Source organism: Heloderma suspectum, chromosome 4, assembly GCF_057233095.1.
Source record: "Heloderma suspectum isolate Gila_16-S chromosome 4, 16-S_ref, whole genome shotgun sequence".
Classification (NCBI taxonomy): Eukaryota; Metazoa; Chordata; class Lepidosauria; order Squamata; family Helodermatidae; genus Heloderma; species Heloderma suspectum.
In genome coordinates, this window is record NC_139461.1 from 24,662,352 (window position 1) to 24,681,013 (window position 18,662).

The 18,662-nt window shown below is 45.8% G+C and overlaps 1 protein-coding gene across 3 annotated transcripts; it reads left to right on the forward strand.

Annotated features, from left to right (window-relative positions):
* The first annotated feature begins 4,753 nt into the window (after positions 1–4,753).
* ZHX1 (zinc fingers and homeoboxes 1) lies at positions 4,754–18,419 on the forward strand. 3 transcript variants are annotated; one of them, XM_084848838.1, is made up of 3 exons: positions 4,754–5,433; positions 7,087–7,226; positions 14,842–18,419. In XM_084848838.1, the coding sequence occupies exon 3, from the start codon at positions 15,060–15,062 to the stop codon at positions 17,661–17,663; it is 2,604 nt and encodes an 867-aa protein (XP_084704964.1). In that variant the 5' UTR covers positions 4,754–5,433; positions 7,087–7,226; positions 14,842–15,059; the 3' UTR covers positions 17,664–18,419. The 3 variants fall into 3 exon arrangements, with proteins under 3 accessions (XP_084704964.1, XP_084704965.1, XP_084704966.1); XM_084848839.1 differs by having other exon boundaries at positions 5,040–5,433; positions 14,847–18,419; XM_084848840.1 differs by having other exon boundaries at positions 5,370–5,433; positions 7,117–7,226; positions 14,842–18,413.
* The last annotated feature ends 243 nt before the right edge of the window (positions 18,420–18,662 follow it).

Genomic DNA, 18,662 nt, shown 5'->3' on the forward strand with positions numbered 1-18,662 from the left:
TTGCTACCCCAGCCCCATTTTGGATTACAGTGTAGAGTATGGATTAACATTAAGCACTACATTAGAAATAAAGTTGTAGGCTCAGTGCTCGTAAATGCATATTTACCTGAACATAAGATGCCATGCCACCAGTGATCTTGCATGTATTTTGCATGTATTTAAGGGTCTCATTAATCATTCCCTCAAATCATGAGATGGACTTAGAAGCCATGAAACTTGAGATTAGTTGGCGGGGGGGGCGGGATCAAGATTTCAGTACAACCTGCCCATTTCGTCCTCGCCTGAACTTTTTCTGTTCATATGTCTATCAAAAGGAGAAACAGCAATTTTATATTCACTCGTGCCATTTATATCTGAAGCAGTTCGTGTATATTCTTTACTCTGGTGTTGACCCTGAGCATGCAGTGACACATGAAGAATCAACCATTGCAGAAATTGGATGGAGAGTGTGAATATGAACTACTTAAGGAAATGCAATGGAACTCACTGATTTTGTTGATGTTTTCAACGAATATTTCAGAGTTATTTCCAGAGGCGAAATAATTCTGAAGTTTCTTATCTTTAAATGAGCTAGTTTATGCATCTAGAATTGAATTAACAGTAATCGAGTGCAGTGTGGCATTTGCTAGATCAGTTACTAATTTGAAGTGTTAATCCTTTTAAACCAGGGATAGGCAACACGTGGCCCTCCACATGGTGTTGCAGCCCAACAACCAACATTCCTCATCGTTGGCTATGCTGGCTCGGGCTAATGGGAGTTGCAAGCCAGAAACACCTGGAGGACAACACTTTACCTGTTTTAAACTGGTTATTTTTTCCCCAGGGATAGTAAAATTCACACTCAAGCTTGGATCTAAAAGGGTATGATTTTGCAGCTTTCCACTTCCAACAATGTGTCCTATGAAAAGCTTTCCTGAAAGTTAGGGAATCTGCTAGAACAGCATTTCATGAGATGTGAAAGGCTGCCATCGGAAGGGACAAATTGGCAACACCCCTTCCTTGCAAACACAAAAACATTTTGCTCATATACCTGGGCCTCTTTGTACCTAGCCCCAGTGAACTGGAGGGAGAAGCAAAACACCTGGTCTTTGCTGAGGATGGGGCTGATGAAAAGTGACTTGGTGCAACCTTTCAGGTGGGAATGGGGCGGGTGACAGCGCTCCCATACGCCACTTTACATTAGATACATGTACACAAATCTTCCAAGAAAAAACAGATGGTGAACTATTGAAAATGAACATGCCAGTGCAGCCTTCCACAGCCTGGTGGCCTCCAGATGTATTCGACTACAACTCCCAGCATAGAGTGCTGGGAGTTGTAGTTCAATGCATCTGGCACGACTGCCTCAGTTCTACCTAGAAGGGTAATCGAGCCCCTACACCTTTATCTATTGTATCACTTTGTTATCTACTGGTGAAATCTGCATGGTTGGCAGTCTAGTCAACAAGTCAAATCTACATGATTTGACCATACATCTTACATGTAAGTCGACAACTGCCAAGATTGGCTAACATGTTCATATTAGACTTTTAAAGGGGAAAACTTCTCAAAATATGAGGCGACTGGCAAAAAAGGAAGCTGAAAGGTAAAATCAAGTGGATCAATTCTCCAGAATGCTTGGAGATTTTTCAAAACTGATAGTAGAAAGAAACTCAGCTAGAATATATACCACAGGCTAGGAAAGATATCATCAAGCCCAAGAGGATGCTACTTTGGTAAACAAGCAGAGTTGAGGACTTCAATTAAAGTTTTTCTAAAATTAGAACAAAAAGTACAAATTGGCAAAAGAAATGCAAGCAGACAATAAAGGATGCAAAACTTAAGAATTCGAGGAGCATATCACTAAATGTTAACAAAAATTATTTAACTATGTAGAAGCAGAAAGCAATTTAGAGGGTTGGATCACTGGACAGCAAGGGAGTGAAAGGTGTGCCAAAGGAGGACAAGGAGTTTGCAGATAACAATTGCAAAGAACTCATTTTCACTGCTGTAGGGCAGATAACCTGTGCCTGAAGTGACTTTTTTTCAGGAAAAGAGCCTGAAGAACTGAGGCAAATAGTGATGCTGGTAACTACATGAGAGTTGTTAAAGAACTTGCATGTTAAATTGCTGATCTTCTAACAAAAATGCGTAAATGGTCCCTAAGCTTAGCCTACATACCTAAGGACTGGAAAGTGCCCAAAGTAACACCAGTTTTTAAAACACCCAGGAAGCTACAGACCAGTCAGGTACCTTAACAACTGTTCCTGATAAACTGGTGGAAAGCATTATTAAAGGTAAAATTATCACGCTTCTAGAACAGGGGTCGGCAACCTCAGGCCCAGAGGCCAACTCTGGCACTCGGGCTCCCCAGATGGCCATGCCTCCTTCACCTGGCTCCACCCTCTTTCTCCCAAGCACCAGTCATTTGGTGGTCTCCCAGCTTTTATGTAGTTCATTCCACATTCTAAAATATTAAAATGCCTTAGGGAGCAATCCTATGGCCACTAGACACTGTCCAGAGGACCATAGGATTTTTCGGTTTCTGGGAACTGAGGTCGGAGCCAGGGCTCTGAATGCGGTTCCAAGAAACCACACTCCCTGCCCCCTCTTGTAGCTGGTGCGGTTCTTTCCACACTGGCTAAGTCTCTGCTCTCGGCAACAGATGCAGAGATGGTGAAAAGGGGGCAGTTCTGGGGGTGGGGAGTGTGCTTCCTATGCGCCATGTGGCCTCCAGATAGCCTCCGTGCTATGGCTGCCCTCTCTGTAGCCTCCGATTTTGGAGGCTGCGGATTACCTCAATAGGATTGCACCCTTAGTTACTGTCAGTAAGAGTTTTACACTAAAAATTGCTGGTATTTTTTGTATTTTGGTCCCCACCCTTTTGCGTCAGCCCTGCCCACCACTGGAATACAGCTTCTGAGAGCTTTTCTGAAATTTAATTCAGCCCTTGGGCTGAAAGAGGTTCCCCACCCCTGTTCTGGAACAAGTCTTGCTGGAGAAGAATTAACAGTTTCTGAAAAGTTAATTCAGTCCTGCTTCACTAACCTTTTAGAGTTCTTGAGAATGTCAGTAACCATATGGATGGGGTAACTGTTCAGCAGCTGTGAAAAAGTAAAATTTCATGTTTGGATCATTAGGAAAGGGATTGGAAATAAAACTGCCAATATAAGACCTGTAAACAAATCTATGGTGCAGTCAAACTTGGTCTACTTTTGTACTGTTCTGGTTGCCACACCTCAAAAAACATACTGTAAGTGAGCACTCCCACTGAGATAGATGGCCGCCTCCAAACTCGGAGGTGACCGCCTAACCAATGCAGGGCAGGAGAAGTGCGAAGGGGATCGTTCCCTCTGTGTTTCAGCCACCCCGCATTTGCGGCTAGCTGCAGGAAGTCGGAGTGGGGGAAACGGTGGCCGGACAACACGCTGGATGTGTTGTACTGGATTTCCGACTTCCCCGCCCTGGCATGCCCCCAGGAACGCCCCGTTTTTGCAGCTCCGTGCTCCACTCCCGAGCACAGAGCACAGGGCCATTCCATGCTGCCTATGAGGCAGCACGGGAGGGGGTGAAGGTCGGTGACTAGCGACCATAGGATTGTGCCCTAAAGCTCACAAAAGTGCAGAAATGGACAACCAAAGTGATTAAAGGGACAGAGCAGCTCTCCTATGAGGAAAGGTTACAATGTTTGCGACTTTTAGTTTAGAAAAACGGTGATGAACGAAAACGTAGAGATGTAGAAAATTATGCATGGTGTGGAGAAAGCAGATACAAGTTCCTCTCATAATAGTAAAACTTGGAGTAATTGGCAAGAAATTTTGGTCAGGCAGAACAAAGTTTGTCTTTATGCAATACATAATTTATGGGATTTGCTGCCACAAGATATGATGGCCACTAACACAGATGGTTTTAAAAGGGGATTAGACAAATTAATGGTGGATACTCCATTTGATTACATGTATCTCCCGGTTCAGAAGCAGAATGCCACTCAATACTAGATGTTGTTGGGTGGGGGAAGAACAGAAGGTGGGTATTGCCTTCATGCCCTCCTTGTGGGCTTCCTAGAGGCACCTTGCCTTGCCTTCATGGAGCTTTGGCCTGAGCCAGCAGAGTTGCTCATGTGTTTTCAGTGCTACATAACATGTTTCTCACCCAAGCACCCCTTCTAGGAAAGTGTACTGACGTTTGCGGCTGGACTTACACAGAACTCAGGCCCTGGAGCACATGCAGCATCGTACTCCTGAGCATGAGCCGAGTGCTTTCCCATCCCCAAAGAGTTAATCGACCAGCCTGAGGGCTTAATGGCACACAGGCTGAAAGGATGGGCAGTACTGATTCCCAGACAGGCTTAAACTGCTGCATTTCTCTGAAAAAACTAGACTGGGGCCTGGCCCTGCTCCTTTTCTCTACATGTGTCTGCTAGAGAGGAGGCAGTGCAGGGGCAGCCCTAGGCTAGCTGCCAGCAACTGGTGCCTAGGGGAACCATACAATCTGCACTACCAAACCCCAAGGGCAGATCTAGGCTGAGGTTTCCGGTAAACATTTCCCCTCTATTTTCCGTTTAATGTTTTTAAAGTGTAGTTATTTCAATAGTCATAATCATGTCGGTCTGTCCATCCAACTAATGTTTCTGAGCACAGATAGAATAGTGAGACACGATTTTCATACTTTTTTTTTTTTTAATGTATTTTTCCTCTCGAATTTGGCGCCCCACTTAACTTAGCACCCTAGACGACCGCCCAGTTCGCCTGTGCGGACGGGCCGCCCCTGAGGCAGTGTCATGCAGATGCTTAAAGAAATCCTCATGTGACGATCAGCGGCTTCTTTTTTCGACCTTTTCTTTCCTCTCCGCCCCTGTTTTTTTGTTTTGGTCCCATTCCCTGCGGCCGGCGGGGAATCTCGCTGGGGCCAACCAGACGGCCGCTTTCTCTGGGGCCAGCTTGCTAACATTGGGGCTGTGACCCCACCCACTCCCGGGGTTCTCACACTCCCGGGAAGGAGGGGGAAGAAAACGCGCCCCTCGCAGAGCAGCGACTGGCCCCGCCCCCCCGTTGTTCCTTCCTGCTTCTTTCTCTGTGTTGTGTGTATCGAGCGCCTGTGACCCAGACACGCGTTCGCAGTTGGTTGCTGCATCCCCCCCCCGCTCTCTCCCCCCCTCCCCACTTTCTTTTTAAAAACAATGTCCCCTGATGTCAGAGCAGGCGGCAGGATGGACTTCCACTTTTCAAGCTGAGTGGAAAAGGTGAATCAGGGAGGTGGGTTTTTACAGGGGGGGGGGAAGTGCTGGCTTCTAGTTCAAAGTTCACAAAGCATCACTGCCCCTCCCCCCAGCCACCCCCCACTCCCAAAGTGCAGCAGTGTGAGTGTGTGTGTGTGTGTTAAATGCAAGATGGCGGACTTGCACTGAACAAGCAGAAACGAGAGAGCGTAAAGGCAGCCTGCAGACGTTGCAAGGTAGGGTTTTTTTAATCGTTTTCTGCGTTGGAGTGGGAGAATGCAGAACTGCCCGAGCCTGGGTGGGTGGCTGGGGTTCCCCGTAGGCCTGAAATGGCCCGCAAGCTTTAAGAAGACAAATTGGTGGGAGAAGCAGCTGCACAAGCGTTTTCCTCTTCCCCGCACAGCCCTGGAGCCATCATTTCGCCTGAGAGATGTGTTGCTTGGCCTCTGCTGTCCTTCAGCCCTTCTGGAGCAGCGGGGGTGAGGGAAGGGGGCTTGTGGGGGAGAGGCACCCCGTGTTGTGCTCCGTGGCCCCCCACTTCTTTGTGCCGTTTGTGGGGAAACGGGGTAAGGAGGAAGGGTTTCCCTCACAGAGGGAGAACTCAGCCTCAAAAAACAGGCGGTGAGGTGATGGATCTCTTCTCGCAAATTTTGACTTGTTGGAGATGGGGTGGGGGGGTCTTTAACACTGTGCGCGTGGTTTCTGGTCAATGCTGTTTGCCTCTATTGTTTGCTAGATGTGTGTCCTGTTCTCTTCGTGATTCAGAGGGAGTTAGAAAACTGTATAGTGGAGGGGCAAGGGGAGCAGCCAAAATCTAGGCCCTGTGGTGGAAGGCGAGAGCTTCTTTATGAAATACTGTTCTGTAGTGATCCTTGCCGTTCGCTTTTTGTTTGGCTTTGCCTTGAGTAAGCATATGGTAAAATTATTTTATACGACCCAAATTGTATAAATACACCGCCATAATTTTGGGGGGCTGCTATAGGTTGGGAGTAAAGGAGGCTTTGTGTGTGTGTTGTATGCACCCTACAAAATATTAGTTGTTCAGGAGGGAATGGCTCATGGGAGGAGGGGGAATTGTGTATGTCTTGTGTGGGTGTGTTTAACCAACAGGCTAGAGGGAAATTAAGCAGGCTGGATTAAATTTGTCACATTTGCATTGTTCCTGTCCTCTAAGGGTGATGCATATGGAGCTAGCTTAGTTATGCCCACAACAGCCCTGTAAAGGCAGGAAAGCCTGAGAGGGAGTGTAATTTGCCCAACCCTGCTTTAGCATCATGGTGGTGCAGGGATTTGAACCTGGGTCCCCCACCTCCAAGCCCAACCCTCTTGCCCAGCCATCCCCAACCTGTTGCCCTCCAGATGTTCTGGATGACAACTTCCAGCATCCCTGACCATTGGCCATACTGGCTGGAGCTGATAGGACTTGAAGCCCAGGACATCTGGAGGACACCTGGTTGGGGAAGGCTGCTGTAGCCACTGTACAATAGTGTATTGAAACCTTAAAAATATTATAGATTTTATGGCTCCATATTCATGAACTGTGCCAAGATAATCTCTTTGGTTAACTACCTGGGAGTTGTGGAATGGTGTATAGACCTAGGGTGGGGAACCTGAGTCCCTCAGCTTAATTTTATGTGGGTAGCACAGAGAGAGAGAGTTATGCAGTCCTGCAATGCTGCATACTCTGCCCGCTTTTGTCTCTGATACACCCAGCATCTGTCTGGTCTCCACCCACTATCACCTGTGGCCCCCAGTTGATTTTTCCTGTGGCCATTGGTCCTTCAAAGGAAAAAGTTACTCCACCCCTGGCCTACAGTGTTGTCTTCCTTTGAATTGAAATAGTCCACAGCAATATTTATAAGGCAAGTGTGTGTAATTTTGTTTTTCAGAGTGTCTAATCTCCCTGTCCTGTGTGATAGATGATGCTCCTCCTTCTGCCCCCAAGAACAGACGGATATAAAGATCTGGCATCTCTGAGAAGACTTAAAACAAGTTTGTAATTGCAGAGGACGCCTGAACTCAGTGATAGGTACTTTTGTGCTATGCCTGGTTTACCATTTGGGGTTTCTCAGTCTTGTGTCTGGTCATCAAAAATGGATGTCATCACTCACCTTGGCTACTGCAGTTGTCCTCTCCCTGACCTTCCCTTGTTGCATCTCCCTGTCTTCATCTCTATTCTCCAAAACTCAGCTGCCAAAGTTACTTGCCTCTTCCACTATGAACCATCCCTTCTCATATCGCCATCCTATCTTCCTGTCAACCAACACAAAATCCTTCTCTTGGAAGGTCTACCTAGCCTTGCCCTACCCTCTATCTTGCCTTATTTCCTGCTTGTGACCCTCCTTCCTCCAGAACCATCACCCTAAGTTTCTCTCAAACACCTCTGCCTTTTCTCCCTGGCTGCCCCTTGTCTCAGGGTCTTCCCAGAAGACAGACATGTTGCCTGCTCTGTCTTTATCATATCCCTTCTCAAAACCCATGTTTTCCAGAAAACCTGTGCTGATTCCCCAGCTGCAAAAAATATGTCTGTGTACAGGGATAAATGCCAAGTTCTGCACTTGGGAAAAAGAAACCAAATGCACAGTTACAAGATGGGGGATACGTGGCTCAACAACACTACAAGTGAGAAGGATCTTGAAATTGTTGTCGATCACAAGCTGAATATGAGCCAACAATGTGATGTGGCTGCAAAAAAGGCAAATGCCATTTTGGGCTGCATTAATAGAAGCATAGCTTCCAAATCCCGGGAAGTACTAGTTCCCCTCTACTCAGCACTAGTTAGGCCTCATCTGGAGTACTTTGTCCAGTTCTGGGCGCCACACTTTAAGAAGGATGCAGACAAACTGGAGAGGGTTCAGTGAAGGGCAACAAAGATGATCAGGGGACAGGAAACAAAGCCCTATGAAGAGAGACTGAAAGAACTGGGCATGTTTAGCCTTGAGAAGAGAAGACTGAGGGGAGATAGGATAGCGCTCTTCAAGTACTTGAAAGGCTGTCACAGAGAGGAAGGCCAGGATCTCTTCTTGATCATCCCAGAGAGCAGGACATGGAATAATGGGCTCAAGTGACAGGAAGCCAGATTCAGGCTGAACATCAGGAAGAACTTCCTGACTGTTAGAGCAATACGACAATGGAACCAATTCCCTAGGGAGGTGGTGGGCTCTCCCACGCTGGAGGCATTCAAGACGAGGCTGGACCGCCATCTGCCAGGGATGCTCTGACTTGGATTCCTGCATTGAGCAGGGGGTTGGACTCGATGGCCTTGTAGGCCCCTTCCAACCCTACTATTCTATGATTCTATGTAGCTGCTGCCATTTGTTCCCTAGGCTCTTGCATCCTTTCCTTCCCCTCTGCTCCCTCCCAGCTACCAAACTTTGGATTGTAAGAGCCTTGGGGCATGATCCTGGTTACTGTGCATATGCTGTAGAGGAGTGTGGGCATTTGTTCATTTTTTTAAAAAGACAAGAAATTGGGCTGTTAAATGACCTTGTCAAGTAGAAATGCCACTTTGGATAGAAATGCTCAACTAAAGAGTAGTGGTACGATAGAGAGCTCATTTTAAATATTTTCTCAATGTGGTATGTGCCTCTTAGACTGGACATGTTTCTAAAAGTGCTTGTAAGGAGGGTGATATAAATCGACCCCTTTGGTTGCCTTCCCCAACACTGCGCCCTCCAAATGGGTTGGACTACAACTTCCATCAGCCCTGGCCAACATGGTCAGGGATGGTAGACATTGTCATCTAAAACATCTGGAAGGCACCAAGTTGGGGAAGGCTGCTCTAGGTTGTAGCGCCCTGCATTGCTTCACAAAGCTGAAGGCAGCCCACCCGCCATGTATTTTGGCCTGGAGGTATGAAAACTGCATCACTTCACAGGTAAAGTGGGGAAGGATAACTGACTTTTCGTGAAAGGAGTGGCAAAAGTAACATACCTTTGATAAAGAGCAATCTGCTCAAAATAAATCAATTTTCCACAGCACCTGTGGAGGTATGGTGGCCCACCAGGGACTCGATACACTTTGTTTTGCTGACTACCTGGAATTGCAGAATTATTAGGGGAGTTGTTAGGCTGCTGACAACCCCTCTTGATGTCAGTCATAACCCCTTCCTCATTCAGTTCCTTCTGGGATGCTTTAGGCCAGCCTCCCCCAACTTGGTACCCTCCAGTTGTGTTGACTACAACTCCTATCAGCCCTGACAACTGGCCATGGTGGCTGGGGGTGATAGGTGTTGTAGTTCAGCATATTTGGAGGGTGCCAGGAGAAAGCTGTAAGGTTAAGCAATGCAGAACCTTTAGTTAGCTGCAGGCTGGAGGGAAAAGCAGCCTACATCTGCATCCCAGCCGACACCCAGCATGCCCACCTCCGCTTACCGACAGACGATAATGTTTGGTTTGGTGGGCCACAGATTGCGCTGGCCTAATCTGGGTGGGAAATGCAAATTTCAGTTCGAGTTCATTGCACCCTCACACATTCAGAACTGTGATAGAGAAGGGTTTTCAAATGTATCAGGTAGGAGGAAGAGCCCACAACTTTGTACATTTTTAGACATCTTTCATACAAATTAAGTCAATTTGTAGAACAGATATTAATTTTAAATTTTAGCATTCATTAATAAAGGGTGGGGTGAGCAGTAAGCAAGATTTTCTAAAAGATTAGCGTCTCTAGAATAACCAAAATAAAAAGTGGTATACAGATTGGAGCAAAGTCAGGTGTTGGCCCTAAAGAAAGCCGGGCAACAGCGACACTAAAATCAGTGGCTGCTTGACATTGGCTTGGTGTTCCAGTTATATATATAAAATTTTTGAGAACGAATTGATGAATGTCTTTGTCATAATAAATAAGCAGTCTTCATTAACTTGTAACAGAAATAGCTCTCCTTTTGAATGATTAACATTTATACATATTTTAATAATATCCTGATGTTTCATGCCGCATTCCTTAGAATTTAGATACAATTTTTTGTTAACTTCTAGTCTGTCGTCTTTGGATTGTCACATTTGTGTGCAAGGCTTGTCAATTTTACTTTCAGAGGTGGTAGGTCTGATGTGGCCTCTGTATAGCTATGCAGGGGCCAGATTTATTGAAGTTTGCTGCAACATACTGAATTCCTTCTATCCAACCTTTCTTTCTGTCTCTCATTTGCTAAAGCTGGCTCTTAAAAATATGAAAAGAAAAGGAATTCTGTTACAGTAATATAAAGGCGAGCATACATTTAAATATTATCTTGATATTGGCTTTTGTATGTCTTCTATGACAAAGCTCTGGTGATGTCATGGAATGTTCCCAAGCATTCTAACTGCTGAGGTGGAAAGAGTGAGTCGTTTAGGTGACAGCCAGTGTGGGCACAGCAAAAGAAGTAAATGTCAGTTTGGCTCAGTTTGCACATTACCGAGGGATTGTGTTGCTTGGCTATTGGACAGTATAGAAATGAAATGATGATGATGATGATAATGATAATAATGCTGCTGCTGAGGGGAAAGAGGGTCCAGCAGGAGGGATTGGTGTGAAGGAGTTGCTAAGCAGGGATTGATAATAGAAATAGAACAGGGATGTAGGTGGACATGAAGTTGACAGAAGGAGAGTAGGAGGCTGAGGACTTGGGGGAAAGGACACCAAAGGCTAAGGACATTAGGAGCCAGGGAGGGAGGGAGGAAGACTGTGGGAGAACCCCATACAGCGGTTGGAGCATGAATGGATAACATAAGAAACTACCTTATACCAGCTCAGCCTATTAGTCTCTCCAGGCTATTCCAGTGGGAAGCAGCTCTCTAAGGTCTCTGGGAGAGGTCTTTCACATCGCCTGCCACCTTAGATCCTTTCAAGTGGAGATGCCGAGGACTGAAGCTGGGACCTTCTGAATGCGAAACATGTGCTTTACCACTACGGTCTCCCTTGCTCTATCAAGGAGTATGTGCACAGTGTGTGCACTGTTGGTAGAATAGGTGATGCAGGCTTCCCAGCACATGAGTTAACAAGTACCTGAGAATTGGAAAAGGAGAGGGACCGTGTGGTAGACCACATGCTTTCCATGCAGAAAGGTCTCCAGGTTCAGTCATTGCCATGCCCACTTAAAAAGGATGTCAGGTAGCGGGTTCTGAGAAGGACCTCGGCCTGAGATGCTGGGGAACCACTGGCAGTCAGATAATCGTGAGCTAGATGGATAAATTAGTTAGAACTGCTCAAGGCAACTTCTGCCGTTTCCAAAATATGTTGCCTTTTCGAGGCATGAGGCTAGGTCTCTCCTTGAAAATTAATATTTAATCCTTTAAATTAGTCATACGTGTGGACCTCTACTTGGCCCAAGCACAGACCTGGCTCTGGGGTTGTAGCCAAAAATCTCTTAAGTCTGAAGTAATTTCTCTAGGCTGCCTCTTTTGGAGAGTTTGAACAATATAGCTGCAGAATGTAAGGGAAGCCAACACTTTTTGTGTCTTTTCCACTCTGAAATACTTCTTTCTCCCTCCCTTTCCCTGCTTTGAAAGCTTAACATGAAAGCCTTGTTTACATGCATGTGCCAGTACAAAAGCGTCCTCTGGTGGAACTGACACCTGTAAATGATGTTGTCGCGGGCTGCTGCAGAATAAAAATATTAGACATTGCCTTCTGCGTTAAGTAGAAATCATGACAACTAGGAGCTTGGTTATGCTATCTGTGCACTATTTGGTAATGTGGAATTTTTTTAAAAAGCTGCCTGCGTATTAAGAGCTGGTAATTCATCCTTGCAAACAAGTCTACCCAAGTTACGAGCTCACGATTTTATTTTGACTGTCCATATTTGTCTTGGTCTACACATGGAGAAAAATGACATGGTAGAAATGGCTGCACTACTTCAAACAGCAGATGGTACAGAGGTGTTTTTTTTTAAGGCTCCCCTATGTTAGAAACTACCTGCAAATTGAAAACCAACATAGTAGGCAAAAGTCATGGCTAGAACCTTTCCTGCGCTAGCTTTCCACTTGCAGGGTTTTTTTTTTTTTACATGGGTACAACATTCTGTACTCTTTCTGCTGAGTGTGTAGGCCAGCCTTATATTGGTTATTCATGACATAGATAGAAGACACTACTTATTTACAGATACATTCCTGTGTAGTCAGTCCTTAGTCACCACAAGGCTTAAGCTTGATGGTTGCGCATTACAGTTATGGAACTGGTTGCCCGTTGCACTTGTGCAGTTGGTTGCACAACAGAAACATTTGGCAGAGCTCCAAATAGCTATTTGAGTTTGCAGAATGACACTGTTAGATACTGCCCAGATATAGATACAGTCAGTGCTTACTAGTGCTTTTACCAAGGTGTTTCTAGTTCCCATAACAAAAATCCTCTTCTCACTTGGAAGTAATCGCTCTATTCCTCTCTCTTCAACAAATTGCGCGCTGCTACACCATCTCCAGTGCGTATTATTCGAAGCTTGGTCCTTCACCCCAAGCCTCTACGCTAACCTTTTAGCACCCTCCTTTTATCTGACTGTCCATAGGATTAAAAGTGAGGTCAGAGTGAAGGTTGCGAGCTCACAGTGAACTGGGGTTTCAGATTGCCACTTCAAAGCAATTGCTTGTTTGGACACTATTCACAAAATAGGAGACATGCTCTTTTATGTGGGCCAAAGGTTGCCCTAACCTACGGCAAATTTGAGGCAGCTGTCAGTGGATTTGTGGCACCACTCAGGGCATCCAGCAGTTGTCTTTTAATATGGAAGCCTTTTGGGTAGAGAGAGGTCTTCTCTATCACCTGCTACCTGACCTTTTTAACTGGAGCTGCCAGGAATTGAACCTTGGGACTTTCTACATGCAAAGTGTGTGTGCTACCACCAAGATACAGTCCCACCCTTAAAAGACAGAAGAAGATGTGACGATCTGCAAAGAATAGGCAAACTAGAATGGTGGGTTCTCAACCAAATTTTAACAGCAAGTCAAGCTCATTTTAAAGGCAGCTGAAACAGTTTTTCTTTGTTTGCCATCTCAGCTTGACACCCCTGTTTTTATAGGGGTTTCTGTAGTTTAGGACCATCATGCTCTGAGAAACAGGCCTCTCTAAAGACACCTGTTGATCTGTTTTTGAAGGCATAAATAAAATATAATCTCTTATTCCGTATGAAAAGTTGTAAAACTTAATTGGAAACATAGCTTCTTTCATTAGGTTTCTTCCCTCTTAACTGCTGGATCAAATATAATAAAAGTTGTTTACAGGCCATAAGATAACATAGAGATAAGGTCTTAATTAAAGCTAGATTTAATAGGAATGTGTGTATTGTCAGTTTCCAAATTGTGTGTTAATCAGGATTTGTTATCATGCAAAGAAAGCCACTAAGTGATACTTTCCAGATGTTGTCGTGTCCCCAAATAAGTCCTCTGATAGTTCCCAACTTTCTTTCTTTCTTTCTTTCTTTCTTTCTTTCTTCCTTCCTTCCTTCCTTCCTTCCTTCCTTCCTATTTATCTAGTATTTTTCTCCTGCCGAAAAGCCTCCCAGAACAGCTTTCATACGAAGAGGCCAATGCCCATAGGCTAAGAATCTAAAAAAGACATGACACATGAGGAAGAAGGGCTGAGGAAGGAAGAAGAAATAATGAGGTCATTTTTCAGCAGGGCTAGTAGAATGGGCCTGCTTCCCTTCTCATTTCCCTCTGTCACAGCCTGCTGGAATGGCTGCTGGTGACAACCGTTGAGGGAGGAGGAGCCTTCATGGAGTTGGAGGGATCATAGCTCAGTGGCAGAACACATGCGTTGCATGCAGAAGGTCCTAGGTTCAATCCTTGGCATCTCCAGTTAAAAAATGATCAGATAATGATGGGCAAAAGCTTCTGCTTGAGATATTGACCAGCCGCTACCAATAAGAGTAGGACAAATAATGGGCTATGTGGACAAATACTCTGATCTTGTAGGCAGCTTCCTACATGTCTGATTCATTGGAAGCCTTTTACTCGATCACAGGCTTCCCCAACCTGGTGGTGCCTTCCAGATGTTGTGAACGTCAACTCCCATCAGCCCCAGCCAGCATGGCCCATGACCAGGAATCCTGGGAGCTGTAGTCTACAACATCTGGAGGGCACTAGGTTGGGAAGGGCTGCTTGAGTGTATGGTGTTGACGATGTGCAATCTTCTAGTCCAGGCCTGCACAACCAGTCTCCTGCCACAGTGAACACAGCCCACCAATCATGCCTGGTACCTGCCCAGTGCTTGGCAAGCCTATTGTTCTTGTAATCTCTGGAAAACAGCAATAATAGGAGGTTTATTGAGCCCCTGAGGGGCCACCGTGCATGGCTGATGAGTTGCAGTTGGCTTATGAGTCTATATCCAACATACCCTTTGTGGAAGAAATTGCTGCAAGAATGGAGGTCCACTGCCTTTTCCCATTGCACAAATGCTAGCAGACCATTTTGTAAACCTAAGATCTGTAAGCAGTTGGGCAGGTGGAACTTCAGTTGGATTCTCGCTTAAGCGAAGTTCAGAAGTTGCTTTCTGCTAGGGCGATGTCGTTTGCGCTAGCGGATGACGCTGTTGGATACGCATGAAGTGCCCCCAGTTTGTGCTTGTGCAGGCCTGCAATACTCCTTTGGATTGAAACAATCAGGAGGTGCAAAGACATTTGAGTTCATACAATAGAAACAGCGCCCTGAAAAATCTCTTATCTCTTTTTTCTTAAGTGCAGGTGGCCAGTGCAGATGTTCTGCTGTTGCTGCTCATTCTTTGAACTTTCGGACTGCAAGTTGCCATCTTACGGAGTTGCACTATGAAAATGCTGCTAAGGGGCTAAAAGTTAAGAAGTGACCATGCATTGAGGTAGCACCAAAGGCCATTGTAGTTATAGACGCCTCTGGAAAGCTTGAAGGGGCAGGATCCACCGTCTTTCCACCGCAGCAACATGGCCAGTAAGCGAAAATCTACTACGCCCTGTATGGTCCTGGCAAGTGAGCCGTATCCAGGTGTGGATGTGGTGTCAGATGTTGATGAAGAACCGCCTGTGATTACACCAGCAGGAAGTGTGTCCAGCGATGAGGACTCCCAGGAATTTGTGGACTCGGACAATCAGCAAAATAAAAAAGTTGAAGGCGGCTATGAATGCAAATACTGCACGTTTCAGACTCCAGATCTCAATATGTTCACTTTCCATGTGGATTCTGAGCATCCCAATGTTGTATTAAGTTCCTCCTACGTCTGTCTTGAATGCAAGTTTGTTACCAAAAGGTATGATGCCCTTTCAGAACATAATATAAAGTACCATCCTGGAGAGGAGAATTTTAAACTGACCATGGTGAAGCGTAACAACCAGACAATATTTGAGCAAACAGTAAACGATCTAACTTTTGACGGGAGTTTTGTGCAAGAGGAGAAAGCCGAAGAACTGGAGGCTTCTGAGAGCCACATGTCAGGCATCTCAATTAGCAAAACCCCAATTATGAAAATGATGAAGAATAAGAATGAAGCAAAGCGAATAGCTGTCTTTCACAACGCAGCAGAGGATGGCCCCGCGGAAGAGAAAGATGCCGAAACTGACCCAGAGTGTGAGGAAGTAATAGAAAAACCAGCCTCTGTGGTTTCTGACTCCAACACGAGCCCTACACTGGCTGCGGAAACTATTAGCACAGTTGTGAACCCCACAACGGTGATTCAGCCTGCACAAGTGATCACTGCCATCTCATCTCCACAGAACTCCAGCTTAATTTCTAAAGTCTTGATTCCTATAAATAGCATTCCGACCTACAACACCGCTTTGGATAACAATCCTCTCTTGCGAAACACCTACAACAAGTTTCCTTACCCAACTGCATCGGAAATCGCACTTCTAGCAACGCAAGCTAAATACACCGAGGAACAGATAAAAATCTGGTTCTCTGCCCAGCGGCTGAAACATGGGGTCAGCTGGACACCAGAAGAAGTGGAAGAAGCGAGGAGAAAGCAGTTCAATGGCACCGTGCATACCGTTCCTCAGACAATTACCGTCATTCCGGCACACATTTCGGCAGCTGGCAACGGCCTGCCTTCCATTCTGCAGACATGCCAAATTGTTGGCCAGCCGGGCTTAGTTCTCACACAAGTTGCAGGCACTGGCACGCTTCCTGTGACCGCCCCAATCGCTTTGACAGTAGCAGGAGTCCCGAGTCAAGCCCAGCTGCAGAAAGCACAGGTCCAGGCTACGCAGCCGGTTACCGAAACCAAGCAAGTAGCTGCTGTCCCAGCCCCTCAGCTTACGAAATCGGAGGTGGTGGCAGCGGCAGCCAACATCGACACAGTTGGAGTCCGTGCAAAGAAGACGAAGGAACAGCTGACGGAGTTAAAGATCAGCTACCTTAAGAGTCACTTTCCTCTTGATTCAGAGATCATTAGACTCATGAAAATAACAGGCCTGACTAAAGGGGAGATCAAAAAGTGGTTCAGTGACACCAGGTACAACCAAAGGAACTCGAAGCACAACCATTATAATCATCTCAGCAACGATTCCTGCACTATCATTATTGACTCAAGCGATGAAACGAACGAGCCCCCAACACTGGCCCAGCCACAGCAAAAAGCATGGAATGCCTCTGATTTTAGCCCTCAGAAATTCAAAGAGAAGACTGCTGAACAACTGCAAGTCCTCCAAGATAGCTTCCACAGCAATCCCGACCTTACAGATGATGAACTGAACAGGATACGATCAGAAACAAAGCTGACCCGACGAGAGATCGATGCTTGGTTTGCAGAACAGAAGAGATCCAATGTTCAACCTGATGAAAATGAGGAATTGACTGAAAGTAATGCAGGGAGCTTGAAGGAAGCATCCGCTACAGACACATCTGTTGGGGGAAGCCCTGGAGTGCAGAAGGTGGGGAAGCTGACTAAAAAGTCACAGGAACAGTTGCATATGCTTAAAATGTCATTTGTCCGGACTCAGTGGCCATCTGCAGAGGAATATGACAAGCTGGCAGAAGAGACTGGACTTCCTCGACCAGAGATTGTGAGTTGGTTTGGAGATACTCGCTATGCCTGGAAAAATGGTGGCTTGAAATGGTACTACTACTACCAAGGGGCCAATGCAAATAGTGTGAACGGTCAAGTCTATTCCAGGAGGAGGGGGAGAGGAAGACCAAAGGGGAGAGGAAGGGGAAGGCCTCGAGGGCGACCAAGGGCCAATAAAAGGATCAAACACTGGGACAGAACGCCAGTCATCAAATTTAAAACTGGAAAAGCCATCCTGAAGGATTATTATCTGAAACACAAATTTCTTAATGAACAGGACCTCGATGAGCTGGTGGCCAAATCGCGCATGGGATATGAGCAGGTCAGAGAGTGGTTTGCAGATAGGCAGAGAAGAGCCGAGCAAGGCCTTGAGTTGTTTGAGGAGGAGGAGGAAGAGGAGGAGTTGTTGGATGAGCAGGATGATGATGAAGAAGAGGGGGAGGAGGGGGAGGAGGAAGAAGAAACAGACGACAGTGACAATTGGGAACCTCCTCGGCATGTTAGGCGTAAACTCTCCAAATCAGACTGACTTGTAAGTTTTTGGGTTGTGGGAACGAAACCTTACTGTGCAGTGCCAAATGACTGGCGCTGGCCCTCCAGTTCTAGTGACTACCTTGCTTAGAATTTGCTCCACCTGGAAGGGAGAAATGAGTTGCTAACTCATGCCGCAAACACACGTGCGCGCGCACACACACACGCACACACATTTGCTCCTTGTTTAGCAGGGATGGAAAAACAAGTCCAGGATTTGGAATTACAAAGCTTCCCCAAATTTGACTGACCTTCACATCTCTGCTGATAGGGGCACACCATTTAAGGGACTCTAATTGCCTTATGTTTGATTCCAAAAATCCTTTAAGGGTGGAGATGCATTTTTTAAAATTGTTTTCCTCTTGTTACAGGAGGAAATCACTACAAAATGAAAAAAACATGTGCTTAGGGTGTTCGTATCGCAAAACTGCATGTCAGTTTTCCTCCCTCCAAGCATAAGCAAAGTTTCAGAGAAAAACTGAGATGGATTGGGGTAAAGGATACCAAAGGACAAAAGCAGTAGAGGGGTGATGATTGCTTGAGGGTTTTTTTGGTGGGGGGGTGTCTTAGGGCAGTAGAGGAAAGGAATATCTTTGTTACGTATGGAGCCTGTGTGCTAGGTTTACAGAAGTCATATTGAATGTGTCTCTCTAGCTGTGTTCAGGGAGTTTGGGTCTGAAGTATGTTTTTATATTAAAATCTAATCAGTGTATATCATATTTAAATACTAGATACAGTTAATGCAGCCAATACCAAAACTTGTCTTTGATCATGCAGTTCTTTTGAAAATGGTTAAGCTAATGGGGCTTTCTGTACCAAAAGCCCCCCTCCCCCCAAAATTCTGTATAGCGTGTCTCATTCATGAAAGGAGCAAAGCTAAAAGACCACACAGTCTGCCTTGTTTAAAACAGGCATGGCCAAGTCTTTCATCTGGGGGAGCTTGAGAGACCCTGATCATGTCTACTTCTTGTTCCTCCCCCGGCACTCACATCAAACT